Source organism: Adiantum capillus-veneris, chromosome 21 (assembly GCF_014529385.1).
Source record: "Adiantum capillus-veneris isolate H3 chromosome 21, ASM1452938v2, whole genome shotgun sequence".
NCBI lineage: Eukaryota > Viridiplantae > Streptophyta > Polypodiopsida > Polypodiales > Pteridaceae > Adiantum > Adiantum capillus-veneris.
This window is the reverse complement of record NC_140951.1, coordinates 68,835,303-68,850,079: the sequence shown is the minus strand read 5'-3', so window position 1 is coordinate 68,850,079 and position 14,777 is coordinate 68,835,303. Positions and strand designations below refer to the sequence as shown.

Sequence of the window (14,777 nt, the reverse complement as noted above, 5' to 3'; positions counted from 1 at the left end):
TCCGACTCACGGGCTCAAACATTGATAACGTGAACTCCAACACATGGGTCCAAATCATTTGTAAGGAGCATTGTTTGCCCCTCTCTACCGCTCACTAGCCTCTCTCTGATTGAAGCAAGGTGCAACAAAGTAGCCACTAAAATCTGCAAATGGGTACGGAAGACCTAGAAGGTTATCTTCTTTACAAATGACCTAATCCTAAGAGGGTGTAGATTGCAAAGCTAGGTCATTCTCATTTGCACCCAAATCACTTGATTTTGTTATCTAAATCAGATTTGGAAATTCGCGATCCTTCGTGTCTTTGAGGCAAAGCTTCTTGTGGCTCAATTTGATGATATTGTGCGTGAAAGCATTGAGGTCATGTATGTTGTAGGATCAAAGAGAGGGACAATCGCTAATTTTGAAGAGTGGAACCATGCACTTAGTTGCCTTAGCTACTCGGGAAGTTTTACTTAGTAGTTCTATGTATGTCTGTGATCAAGCGCCTTTTTGGAATCTTTGCCACCTCAAGGCACATGTAGTGCTTGAGGTTGATTGAATATAATTTTCCGATTCTTTATAAAATCTCTCCATTCACAATTGTGAGTATGGCAAAAAAACAAGTTGTGTTTGATCCGGCTTCACCCATAGCAAAAAGAGGCTTGTGAGCTCTACAAACGCCACCACCTTCTTGTATACAAGTTTTGAGCTTTACATATAAAGAAAAATACTTTAAAAAAGTTGAATTCAAGCTACAAAACACAACTTTTAAGTCATCAAGCATTCTCTATGCATGAGAAACATAGAGAGACATATTGTCTTATATCCCTACAATACAAGCATGGGCTCTGCACCCTTCAAATGAGTATACATCAAGCTTATGGGCTCACTATGGCTTGTAGCACCTTTGAGCTACCGCCATGGTTCTCGAACTTCAAAACACATTGGAGTTTCTCACCAACATTCAATAGTACAACCATTGTAAATCTTGATGAACATAAAGGATATATTTTCTAGCATAAATAGTCAAAAAAGCACTCCAACCTAGCAATAACCTCCTCACATAACCTCCTCACCATGGTGTAGCATATATAAATAATTAGAAATTTAAAGAGTATAGCCTTTATACCAAGCTCTTACCAGACGATTTAAAGCATCTAGGAAGGATTTCCGTTCTCCATGCCTTACTTGAGCATATTCATGCTCACTGACAACCCCTCCAAATGCATGAATATGCAAATGCGTATACCCAAAGAAGAAAGAATGGTTACTTGGGACCATGCAAAGGGACTTTCAGAAGGATGAATACTCTAAAGGAGGCGTATTCTCACTAAATATAGTTAGAAGAACTACTTGACCAATAAGGATAATAGTGCAAATCTTGTCAAAAGCAAAATCCTTCTAAAACCCTTGATCTATAGCCCCATCAATATCATTTATTGGTGAGAGGGTGACCAATAAAATAAAAGAATACAACTTTCTCCTAACAGTTATTTAGGCTATTTCATACAGACGAAGCCTTAAGACAAACTTGATGTTGTCCCTTCACCTCAAAATCGACAATGAGGGATTCCTTAAGAAGGGATGATATATCTATTCTTCAACTAAAGGGAACCTCGACATTACTAAGTGGAGATGTTGCAGAGTCAGTAGCGTTAAGCCTGGAAGTTTCAAGGAGCGACATGAGGTACCAAGATAGGAAAAAGAAAATTAGAGAGGAAAGTGAAGCCATAAGCTCCTTGGATGCAAAAGCTATAGAAGAGATGAAGATAAATGTAAGGTACACTCATGGCTATCACCTTTTTTTGGTGTTGGGGGGCAGAGGGGCATGAAGTTCGGAGTCAACTACTATAGAACCATACAAGAAGAATGAACAAATGGAGCCATAGTCTATCCAAATAGGCATGGGTAACCAAAGATGATTCATAATTTCACAAGTTCGGGCAACATTACAAGGCTTACATAGCCAGGTACATGCAATGAAAGAAGATAGTGGGAATTACTAAAGAGGATTAGGGATTTGATTGAAGAAGTGCAAGAAAAGGGCCTTACAATGTTAAAGGAAAACCATGGAAGGGCCAATACATTTGGCACACAATTGCACATGTCAAAAGAGGCTTAATAAAGGCTAGTGAAGCTAAAGCAACACAAAAAGTTGCCTCAAATCTTATCCACCAAATGGAAACTGTGGTGAGAAAAAATCACATAATGTTGACTTGGCATTTAAAACTGGAACAAACTATGGACACTTGAAGAAAACTCCAAGAGAAATAGCTATTGAAAAGTTGAAGATAGAAAGCCTAGCCTACAAGGATTAGACTGCAAGGGTCACAAGGTAGCATCCATGTTGTAAATCCATGGAGTGGAAGATTGCATGAGAAAGTGACTCATGTATGCTCATCAAATGTATCCAGGAACGTGAAGAGAAGGTTGATGAAGGCATGAGAATGCCCAATGTTACTATAGGACATCATGATGTGGGTGAAAACATAGTCTTGATGCAAAGCTTGGTATATCCTCAATTAAGAGTCTAGGTGTGAGAAGGTTGCATATTGAAAATAGAATACCTAGCAATGATACAAGGCCGCCACACAGATCTAGAAAAAACAAAAATCCTATGTATTGATTCATGTAATATAGTTATGTGGCTACATTTTGTGCATATATGGCAAAAGTTTGTAGGATACGGAAAAAAAGCTTCCATAAAATTGTAATATGGTCAACAAATGAAGTGTTCAACAGGGCAAAATTCAATCTTTAGAATATCATTCTCTAGCAAAGCCCTTGAAACAAAGACCTTTTCAACATTGTGATGTGTTGTTGTCTTGTTGTTGCTTTATAATTTTATCAATAAGAAAAAGCCAAGGACACACTTTGAAAGGAGTAACTGTTGATTGCACTGTAGTCATTTAATCAAAACAAATATACTTCATAGCATGCACATAGAATATTTATTTTCCTCTTTAAATGTCACTATTTTCGTGCTAATAATTGACTTCTCCATTGTTGTGAAGTGACTAGTTGACACTATAGCTTTTGCAAAAATACAAGGAAGATCAGTGCTGCACAATACATAAATATATACAAGCTTAAGTTTATTGAAGGGATGAGCTGGCATATGACCAGCTGGAACATGTCAAAGCTCTAAAAAATTACTCTTTCAACAAGGTGAAGGGTCACAGTGGCATTCTAAAATACAACAAATCGTCGATGTGGCCCTTTAACGAAGAGACCCGTTAAGTCTTCCCAACCTTCAAAAATAAAAAACCTTTCAAAACATCTTAAGTGCGTGAATGAATGGTGAGTTTAGGAAAGTCAAAAGACTTTTTGTGTCCATATAAAGAAGAGATGGTCGAGTGCACATTCATACATTTGTGTGGTTTTTTTTGCTTATATTTAATTTGGAGTTTTCTTCTCTTGTAGAGTATATAAGTGGTGAATATCATTTTTTTGAACATTCTTAAACTCGTTAGTGATAGACTCAACATTGTTCATTGTGGAAGCTAAATTTGACTATTTCTTGACATTTGCCTTTTCATGCATATGTTTTAACATCTAGATTCCGTAATGTGGCCATCTAAAGTGACGAATGGACACCCGCATTTGGTATTGTCCCAAAAAATGTGTTCTATGCAATAGAAATATGATATCAATTTTCGCAACGTTTTAACAATTGGCAGCTCAAAAAAGCTCCCGTCTTTTTTTCGTTCATCAATGTCTTCGAACTGAATGACCATCAATGATGCAAATAACAATATTACCTTTTTCTTGAAATACCTCAATTCCAAATGCCCACTTCATAATAGCCACTCTCATCAGCAGCTGCTCTATACATTCCCGTCGTGTTGAAAGCCATGGCAAGCTCTCCACTACTTGAAACGGCAACAAGCCCTGTTGTGCCCTGCTCGACCTGTTTGTCAATCACTTCTGTCACGGCCTCTGCGAGAGAAGCTCCCTTGTACTCCATAATTGCGGCTACATTATGGCCAACCATGCCTCGGATGATATATTCTCCGATTCCAGTTGCTGAGACTGCACACAAATGATTTGCATAGTTGCCCGCCCCTACAAGAGGAGTGTCCCCTATCCTCCCCACCATCTTGTTGGTGCGCCCCCCTGTAGATGTAGCCGCTACACAATGCCCAAGCTTGTCGATGACCACACATCCAACCGTTTCGCCAATAAAAGGTTGGCTTCCACTAAGAGTCCCGTTAAGGGAAACATCTGCAGAACTCTCTAGTTTACAGGTTGGCTGCGCTTCCTGTTAATGAAGCAAACATCATCAGACTAAACGAATTCATCGTACACAGAAACACTCCAAACTCAATTTTTGCTGTCCTTTTAACTGCAAGCATGTAGTGCTGAGTGCTCCCCTACAATAGTCGTACCTCTCTCTCTCTCTCTCTCTCTCTCTCTGGCTAGATCTTTGAGGTCTTTCGAGATTGTTCCTATGACATTAAGGCTGGGTTCACAGTGGGGAAGCGGAAGATGCCCCCCTAAAATCCCATCTTCCGGGTGGAGGAGATGCCTTTTGCACTCTTCTACTGCCTAATTGTTCACACAGGAGAGGGTGGAAGAGGGGATGGTGATTGTCTGACGCCGTCTAATGTGAACATAGGAGGGGGCCGGAAGAGACAGAGAAAGAGTTGAGCATTCATTTTTTAATTTGGAAAAAATGATATAAAATAAACTTTTTCTGCAATTCATGCTCACATGGAGGGTGGAAGTGGGGATGGGCGAGGGGGGGGCGGGGGGGGGGGGGGGGGGGGGGGGGGGGGGGTCGGAAGAAGCATTGCAGTTTTCTTCCATGCGCTGGCAGTCCCGTGCACTGCTTCCTTCCGCCTGATGTGAACAAGCTTTCCTAGTTGGCGAGCAAAGATTGGTTGCAGGTGCGCTTCAATTTTCTGCCGCCGCCCGATGTGAACCCAACCTAACTAGTCTTGCTTGGTTGGCCTTGTCGTAGTAGTTCATTTGTCATTTTGTGTAAATGCATACATAATAATCATATTAGTAAATGTGTAAATAGGTTACTATGGGTAAATTGCTCAATGAGTTTTCTCTAAACAAACTCAAAATAAACATAGAAGCTTTTGTGAAACACATTAGTAAAATCAAAACCTCATTTTCTTTTGTAAAGCATGCATGCAACTACTCCATCAAGGCAAAGCGCTAACCTTATAAGTAATGTCTTCACTTGAACAAGTTTGTCTTGCAAGGAGCTACAAAAGAAAACACAAAACACCCGTTAAACTTAAAAATTATCCAAAAAAAATAAAAAAATAGATAATGCACGATCTATGTGAGTGCCTAATACATAGTTACATAGTTATGGTATTCAAAAACAAGATAATGAACTGAAATTTCTCTCTGATAATTTGATATTCAATAACACCTTGCCATTGCCGTCCCTTGATCTCGAAGAACACTGCATGCCACCTCGTGAAAGCACAAAGAGCACAGCACTACTTTTAGGCGGCTCTAAATAGAGAAGTGAAGGGTTTGCGTGTCAAGATTGAAGTAGATTAGAAAGCCTCGACGGCCAAGAACCAACCACATGGCCATATAGGGAAGATTGAAGTAGATTAGGAAGTCTCGATGGCCAAGAACCAACCACATGGCCAAATATGGCTTACCAAATGCATCCTTCTTCCACTCTGACAATTTACGCAAAGTCCAACACCATTAAGTTCTTGAGCGAGATGTCACTCTCATGTTTCTCACATGGGAGCTTCCCAAGGACGATTCAGATCCTTTGGGATGAAATCACGCATAGTCCTTTGTTGCTACTCTCGCAACTCTCTCTCCTCTCTTTGGCTAAAGCAAATTGTGTCATTGCACCTCTCTAAAGTGAACCATCTGGATTTCTTCAACACCTTCATCTTTATACAAGAGTTCATATCCCCCAAACAATATAAGTTGTTTAGCTTCCCATCTCTTAGATGAACTCATCCTCTTAGTGGTCGCCTAGAAGAACCATCTTCATCCTCCTCTATAATTATACTCCCAAAAGCCCTTAGCTACCTATTGAAGGGTTATATTCATATTAGAGGGATTAGATTCCTCATCCAAAGAGCTTCTTTTCATCGATAGAGAATCTTGCCCTCTCTTTTGGTCCACATCCCTCATGGAAAGGCTAATTTCAATATCAATCGTATGGCAATTACTTTTGCCTTGATAAGAGTTGATTAGAGATCTTCCTGAACATTGCTTTTTTCTCCATCCTTTTTCACTAGTTGGAGCCTTCCAAAACACTATATGCGTTCCTATATTCACTGTGTGTATTTTTGCATAGCTTTCGTCATGATCACTCATCACTTTGTGGTTTTGCCGCTCTTAGGGGAAGAGCAGCCAAGAAGCTTGGTGCCATTCTCTTTAGCGTCGTTTCTTGCCGACGAGGTGGATGATGAACTCTGCTAACACTTTGTCAGAACAACCGATGTTGGCTTCCAAATCTGTGCAAACCTTCGAAAGGAGGGACAAGTAATCTACAGCTCTATGTAGACCTTCAAAAGGAGGGACCATTACTTTAGAGCTTTCAACCCATCTTCGCCCTTCTCTTTGAACCCCGTCATCACTCTAAAAAGCAAGACTCAGAGCGGTAGTGAAAAGCGTACAAAGCATGGGTCAACATTGTTGATTAAAAAAGCTAAGGCCAATGCTGAGCGTAAGTTGAGGAAAACAGAACTATCACCCAAGTATGGTATATAGTGCAAGACTCGCCGGATATATCTTTGACGTCTCTTGGGATTGTTCCTACAACGTTAGAAAATCTCTCTTAATTTGGGGAGAGGGGGATAAGAGGAAACCAGAATAACCTTTATATCACTAGTGTGGTAGATTGGCCACAAGACTTGTCAAATCGATCTTCGAGGTTTCTTGGGAATGTTCCTACAACATTAAATCTCTCTCTCTCTCTCTCTCTCTCTCTCTCTCTCTCTCTCTCAGCAGAGAGATGAGAGCCTAGCTTCAGAGGGATCTTCTTTTAGGAGTCATCACTTACAGACAATCTCGGATTGCTTTCCGACGCCTTGTGCGACGGAAGAAGCGAGCTTACCTAGCTCAGATGGAGCGAGACTTATATCATATGTTCTTGAGTAGGGACTCAAGAGAGGCATGGCGACTCTTCCATGAGCACTCCCCTCCCCAAGTGATTACTTCACCTGATGTGTGGGGCCAATATGCGACATCATTATATATGGTTCTTGGACAAGAACCCCTTCCAGACCCTACCAAGCCTTGTCCAACTACAAGCACTCTGAGATGGTACAAAGGGCCATTGACAGGATGAGGACCGGGAAGGCATATGATCATGACGGTCTAGTAGCGGAGCACTTTATACATGCCAGGGATATGCTGATGGAGGTTCTTGCAGTGTTGTTCAATCGTGCCATGTGTGAGGGGTTACCGGAGACTTGGAGGTTGTCTAATATTGTGCCCATCCTCAAGGCTGGGGACCCTACAGAGCCTGGGAACTACCGCACTATTATGGTTGGACACACATTGGCACGGTTGTATGCATCTATCCTGGAGCAACACTTGAGTAATTGGGCAAAGGGCGAGCGTGTACGAGCAAAGGGTCAGGCCGGCTTCAGGAGGGGTTTCTCCACTCTTGATCATATTCTGACACTCGAGGCCATCATTGAGGAGGACAGAGCACATGGGAGACGGATCTATTGTAGCTTTGTGGATTTCCGCAAAGCATTTGACATGGTACCAAGAGCTCGATTGATGCGCAGACTACAAGAGATGGGGGTGCCCATAGAGGTGATTTGGGGGATTACGGCTTTGTACAGATCAGTGATGGGACATGTACGCACTCCAGAAGGGGTATCTGATTTAGTTCACTCTATATTGGAGTGAAACACGGCTGCCCATTGTCTCCTACTTTATTTGGTATGTATGTTGATGAGGTGTCTGATTACATTGACAGATAGGGTGACAGGGGTGCCCAACTGGCAGGGACGTGGATCCCATTGTTGCTATATGCTGATGATATTGTGTTGATATCTGACTCACCAAAAGGTATGCAACGACATTTGGATGCACTACGCAGTTTTGCAGAGGATAGTGGATTGTGTGTAAACCTAGGTAAAACCAAGGTTATGGTGTTTAACACCTCACCGCAATGGGTCAGGAGATCAGTACCTACTTTCAAATATGGTCAGGAGATTGTGGAGTATACAGATGCATACACTTACCTGGGGGTAGTCTTTACTGGGCCGAGATTTTCTTTGAGAAGAGCAACAGAGACTAGACAAACTAGAGCTGGTGCGGCTCTGGGAGGAATGGAGAGGATGTGTTCGCAGGTTCAGTTCCAGGAACCTAGGACAAAGTTATGGCTCTTTGATACTGTGGTTGCCTCTACTATGTTATATGGGGTGCAGGTTTGGGGACCTTCTGTAGGCTAGGATTGTTGGAGGCGTATGGAGAAGCCCCTGGTATCTATGATCTCTCGGCTGATTAGAGCCAAGGCTTCTATACCGCATGATATCATTCGAGCGGAATTAGCTGCCTCCCCTATGGAGATTGAGGCGCTTACCAGATCAGTCTCCTTTGTACACAGTCTGTGGGATACTACCAGAGACAGATATGCCAGGGTGGCTCTAGAGTCCTCCAGACAATTAGCTCTTAATGGGGATACATCATGCTGGTATGCATAGATGGCATCATGGTTTCAGACACATGGCTTCACCATGGACAGATTGCCTCCTTTTCAATACTCTCTACAGGCACCCTTGAGGTCTCTGACGCGGGTAGAGATTAATAGACTCATTCGTCAGGATCTGATCCAGCTAGACACGAGGAGGACTTGGATAGAGCTGATATAGGAGTTGGCCACAAAGATGGTTGTTAGGTGCAGCGGAATGAATGTTGTATTTTCTCAAGATTAGTGATCTTTATTGCTCAAGGTTCCTTTTAGTTCTTAGGGAAAGAGAGAGCTTTCCGTCTTGTGGAGAATGCTATGGTCACGAACAAAGTGAGTGGATATTGTGCGTGCAAGTGAATGAGACTGAGAGAAGGAGAGAGAAGAGATACGACACCCGAGAGTTTGTAAAACCCTCCTCCAAAGGCCCCACTCTCGTCGGCGAGAGTGGTCTACTTTGATTGCACAAAGGTGTACAATGCTAATGCAATGGACTGATGCAACTTGGACTATGCCGATGACGACGACGACTTGATGGCTGATATCTGAGATCTATAGGCTGAAATTCTTGGACTGTTTCGGGGCTGAATTGGACTGTTTTCTTGTTGTACTTATGGCTGAAAATGATGGATCTTGCGGGGGTTCCTGCTAATGGTAAAACGCTGAGCTGTGGGACTTCTTTGGCTGCGTTTTTAGGTCAATCTCTTATGCTGAAAAACGCTGGACAGCAGGTCTAATTGAAGCTGAAAAACGCTGGTATGGCAGCACTCCTAATGCTGAGCAAAAATGCGGATGAGTTTGTCCTACTAGCGTTAGTGGATGGGCTGAAAACGCTGAAACTGCTGATGTTTCTTGGCGTTAGTAATGGCTTGATGCTGCTGCCGGTAAGGGCTGAAAACGCCAAGCACTGGAGGTTGTGGGCGATGACTGCAAGAGGGAAAAACGCCAAGGGAATGGAGATGGCGAGGGTCTACTGCTGAGGGGGGGTACTGCTGAGAAGTTGCCTGTTGAGTGGGAAGCTCCTGTTGCCTCTTCTGCCAGAAAGTGCTAACTTGGGTTTGCTTATATATTAACTTAGCAAAATTGCCCTACCTACTTTTGTTGGAAAGTCACTTAAAAATAATAAGTGAAAACACCAATAAACAGGAAAATAGGCTAAATGCACTGGAAAATTCCCCTAACTGATGCTAATGGATTTTGATGGGAATTCCGATGATCATGTTGTGTGCAACCGGAGGATATGCATCTATGCTAAGTGACTGGGCATGCACGGTCTACGAATAGACTCACAAAAGTGCCAGATCATCGCTAATCTAGACTTGACTGAACTGATTGAACCCTGCTGTGGTGTAGCTTGTCCACGGACACATAGGGTTGGGATGTGTCACGTGACAATGGCTTTCTATAGAGACCATCTTCTCCACTTCACTGAGGATGGGTTTGTGATTCGACCTAGCTATATGGACACACATCTTTCTCATATGCCCAGAGACACTGTAGGCTGAAGAGAGACAACCCCAGAGACAGATCACAAATTTCTTTACACTAGATATTGTATACCCAGAAGAACAGACAAGGAGCAACCAACAGTGGAGAGGTCTACCCGCACTACTGGCATTCTCATAGACCAAACGTTGGAGCTAGGGAGATCTAGACGACCCCGATGGAGAAGAGGAGCTACACAGTTTCGAAGGAGGCTTCAACAAAGGATTCGAGCCATACTTTTTTGTCGTCCAGAGTGCAGATGAAGATGGATCTCTACGAAGATGGATTCTCTACTTCCCTCCCATATTGTCTACACATTGTACTGCTTAGTTCACACATTTCGCGCCTTTCACCTTTCACACCTATCAGCTTAGTTTAGGATTCCGCAGTATTTATATTCGGTTATCCTAGTTTAATTTATTTTGTTAATCTGACTTTGTATCAGATACACCGCATTGTAACTTTCTAGTCTCATAGGTCACTTTGGCCTTTTGAAGATGTCACCGCATTGTAACTTTCTAGTCTCATAGGTCACTTTGGCCTTTTGAAGACGTTAATATAACATTTCATTTCATTTCATCTCTCTCTCTCTCTCTCTCTCTCTCTCTCTCTCTCTCTCTCTCTCTCTCTCTCTCTCTCTCTCTCTCTCTCTCTCTCTCTCTCACACACACACACACACACACACAGTCACTACCTGCTGCACCGCATGTAGTTGCTTGGTGCTTTTTTCTGTGAGAAAATACTTGGGTTCAGCTGTTGCAACACCCTGCAAAACAACAAAAAAACAAAGAAGAAAAGCCACAAGTCTGAACGAGGGGAAAAAAATAATAATGGCACACAAGTACACCACTCACCTGCTGCCTTGCAAACATTTCAGCCCCAGCAAAGGCAAGATAGACATGAGGGGTTTTTTCCATGACCAATCGAGCAAGAGAGATGGGATTGATGACAGACGTTAGTCCGGAAACAGCTCCACACTTGCGTGATGGGCCATCCATGATGGATGCCTCCATCTCAATTGTCCCCTCAGTCGTTAATACGGATCCTCGCCCCGCATTGAAGAGGGGATTGTCTTCTAGGGCTCGAACCTGAAAGGAACCATGATGTATGGTCAGAAAAGTCTAAACTTACAAATTAAAAGAGAGGTTACAACGCACACAAAAACAAGGCACAGATGCAGGCATTCACACATAGCAAGCACAATGCTCAAACAAAACCATGGGGAAGGAGGGGGCCAGGGCGGGCGGGGGGGGAGTATTTGCACAAGCGAGCACTAGGCCTTGACACAGTGTTTGGCCCAGTAACATGACCAACTTTTCCAGCTACAATTGGAAATATGTCAGAATCGTGATATTTAACAGCATCCCACGTGACGACGACATAGAGAACTCTTCAGAACTCGCTATTTGGCGGCCTAGAAAATTGGAAATTTAGTTTCCTAGTCATAGTCTGATTAAGTATTCTCAATGTCATGGCTAAATAACAGAAACTCTCGATCTGAAATAAATAACTGGAAGCCTCAGATAATCTAGAATTACACATATGTGTGTGCGCGCGTGCGCGCATGTGCAGGCATTTTGGTGTGCAGGCTATAACCCATGCAGCCATGCTTCTGTCTAAGTGTGATGCACAAGAGATGGAGAATCCTACAAACAAGCCATATTACTAACCACGAGTTCAGCGACATCCATGGCAGAGCAGGAGTCTCGGAGGGCAGAGATACCGAGCTGCAAACATTGGGAGAGAGCAGTTTCCACCTCCTCTTTCTTCTGCAAGGGCATATCTTTGGAGATGTCACCAGCACCTCCGTGCAGAGCAATGGCCCACTTCATCTCCTCTGCTCTGCCTCTGTTCTTCCCCTCTTGCTCTGTTCTCTACCTTCTCTTGCTTTTCGTCTTCCTCTCTCCTGTTGTATTTTTATATGCTCGGCGTTCTGGGTAACCATTTTGACGAGGACATTCAAATATAGAAGAGAGCGTCGCGCGTGGGTCTATTTGTACAAGAGTTGATCAACAGCACAAAAGTGTTTCTGTTTTTTAATGGGATCAAGGGAGATTCCATTGCATAGAGGATATTAATAATAGTCTAACTTGGAGTTGAGGAGGAGGTCAAAGGCTCTCTTTATCACCCAAGTGTGGTAGATCGGTTATGCCATTTCCCTCTTGAATAAGAGGTCTTGAGTTCAACTCTCTTCGAATAGATATTTGAGGTCTCTTGGGATAGTTTCCTACAACGTTAAAATTCTCTTCTTCTTCTTCCTTCCTCTCTCTCTCTCTCTCTCTCTCTCTCTCTCTCTCTCTCTCTCTCTCTCTCTCTCTCTCTCTCTCTCTCTCTCTCTCTCTCTCTCTCTCTCTCTCTCTCTACCCTTCGGGCACTATGCAAATGGGGCTCTCGCCTTTGCAACAAATCAATATTGAGGAAAGAGGGCACTTGTAGAGCCAAAGGGTAAAGGGTGGGGCCGAGGGACGAGACGAAGCTACATACAAGGAGAGAGGATAGTGGATGAGAAGAGAGGGGCAAAAGAGACGAGAAGGGGCTGGTGGACTGCAAATTAGGAGAGTGACAAAGACAACAACAAATGCCATGGCACCTAAGACAATGGTGGAGGTTGGGCAAAGACAAATAGGTAGCATGACATTACCTCAAAGGGAATCTTCCAAGGAAGCTAATAGTATTTTTGTTTAGAATTGAGCTAGCATACAGTATGCACAAGGTCTTTTACTCCCTCAATGCTGAAATCATTATTTAGCTCTTAAAAAACTATCAATCCTTTCACTTGATTTTGTGTGTTAAGAGAAAGGTGCTTGTTTCTGTGCTCATGGGCTTTGTGTAAAAATGTGTGTCTCCCTTGTAGTTGCGTCGTATTCATGTTCACACCAAATTTTCTAAAGGGGCATATCTATATTGAGGATTACATGTTAGAAGGTGCACTTTTGTGTGCATCATAAATGTGGATGGAGGTGATTTAATGGGCTTGGTATGAATTTATCATGCCAATTATCATGTGGAGACTTTCTAAAACGAGAATCAAGATGGTGCAGAGAGACTAGAGTGGAGAGTTGGAGATGCCACATGTGTTGAGGTCTCCTCACCTGGAAGAAGGGACTCTCTAAAGTTGTTAGCATGTTACAACATTTTGCCTTTTGTTTGTTCCATGATTTAAATGCTTTTGTCCCTGTATTGCTACACTCTCCTTGCCTTGTGTAGGAGGATGCATGGTTATTTGTAACTTCATAGTTTTTAAGCTCGCATATGTGGCATGTTATATGCAACACTCTCTCTCTCTCTCTCTCTCTCTCTCTCTCTCTCTCTCTCACACACACACACACACACACACACACACACACACACACACACATTAGGTGGATAATCTTCTTGATATTGCAAGAAAGGGATGAGCATGAAGGTCTTTGGAAATGAATGGTGTGAGGTAAGCTTAAATGAATCACAAAGGCATTCTTCATTGTAGTCCATCTTTCTTTTGCCTACCAAAATAAGGCTTTTACAGAAAGAGATCTATAGTTGTATCTCTTTGTTAGGCAAGTAGCTACAATTAGTCTTTTTTATGTTGGTTACAAGGAAGGTCATGCAATTACTTAATGGCATTTAGTAATGACCTATGCATTAGATGAATGTAGAGGTCAACAAGAAGACGTTCCCTATGCCAATGCTTTTAAGAGTGGCTTACTTCCCATTTGACTCAAAGGCATGACAATGTGTTTCTTTTGGTGTTGTTGCCTCAAAGTGAAATTGTACTCATGGGTAGTCAATCCCCTTCCTGAGTTCAGTTTCCATCTTGTGGGTCATTCAAAGGTTATTCCTCCCTTTACACTTGGATGTGCATAGCTCGAGGAAGCTGTCAGCGCTACATCAGCGCCCTTCAACTCTCCATAACTATCTAAATTGGTTCTCAATTTTAGTTGATTGGCAAGAAGTGAGAGCTTGCATTTTACAAAGGACATCCATATCAATCGTTTTTTACTTGAGATGATGTATAGTGGAATGTAAGTTACAAAATAATTTTTTTAATTTTTTGTTGGGGTAATGACCAATATGACCAACCGAACCCACCGATACTAACTCACAACCTTATTCTATCTAATATTGTTAGGGTTCATGCCAACTAGTCGGAGACCCATCACACTATCTATACTAATCTTATTTATTCTTTTGATCATATAGAATATAAGGAGTAGTGAGGCATTCCAATCCTCACTGAGAGCTCCATTAGCACTTTGTGTCTGCCCTTTTTCTCCCTCTCACTCTCCATGCACTATGCACTCTTGACACCAGTGGGCATAGTGATGCGTATATGGAAAGTGGAAGTAGCCTTGAAAAAAATCAAAGGTAGAGAGGTCATAGTCGTAGTCACGATCGTTGTGGGATTGTAAGAATGCACAAAGCAAGAGTCGTGGACGTGACATAAGGAAAATTGAATGCTACCATTGTCACAAGAAAGGAACCATGAAAAAGGATTGCCATTTGTTGCAAAGAGAGAAGGGTAAAGTCATTGTCCTGAGTCTTGCACCTCCTAAGAGTAGTGTGAAGATAGAGGAGCTCAATGACGTTGAGTCTCCACATGTTAATTTTATTCTTGACATGCCGTAGATGTCAGATGTACTAGTCTTCATTTCTAATTTTGAGTCCAAAGGTGTTGTTAGCTCTTGGT

At 42.5% G+C, this 14,777-nt stretch overlaps 1 protein-coding gene across 1 annotated transcript; it reads right to left on the bottom strand.

Annotated features, from left to right (window-relative positions):
• Window positions 1-3,605: 3,605 nt before the first annotated feature.
• Window positions 3,606-12,064, bottom strand: ASPGA1 (N-terminal nucleophile aminohydrolases (Ntn hydrolases) superfamily protein). The gene is made up of 5 exons (XM_086493769.1): window positions 11,779-12,064; window positions 10,963-11,196; window positions 10,803-10,874; window positions 5,154-5,198; window positions 3,606-4,240 (listed from the first exon to the last, which is right to left on the bottom strand). Exons 1-5 carry the CDS (start codon window positions 11,938-11,940, stop codon window positions 3,758-3,760), a joined length of 996 nt encoding a protein of 331 aa, XP_086349895.1. The 5' UTR covers window positions 11,941-12,064; the 3' UTR covers window positions 3,606-3,757.
• Window positions 12,065-14,777: the final 2,713 nt, after the last annotated feature.

Excerpts from the sequence above, each read along its gene's own strand:
- ASPGA1 (XM_086493769.1), bottom strand. The coding sequence starts at position 11,940 with ATGAAGTGGGCCATTGCTCTGCACGGAGGTGCTGGTGACATCTCCAAA. Across the intron at positions 11,197-11,778 it reads TGGATGTCGCTGAACTCGTG|GTTCGAGCCCTAGAAGACAA; the intron begins GTTAGTAATATG and ends GGTTCCTTTCAG. Across the intron at positions 4,241-5,153 it reads GTGAAGACATTACTTATAAG|GAAGCGCAGCCAACCTGTAA; the intron begins GTTAGCGCTTTG and ends CTTCATTAACAG.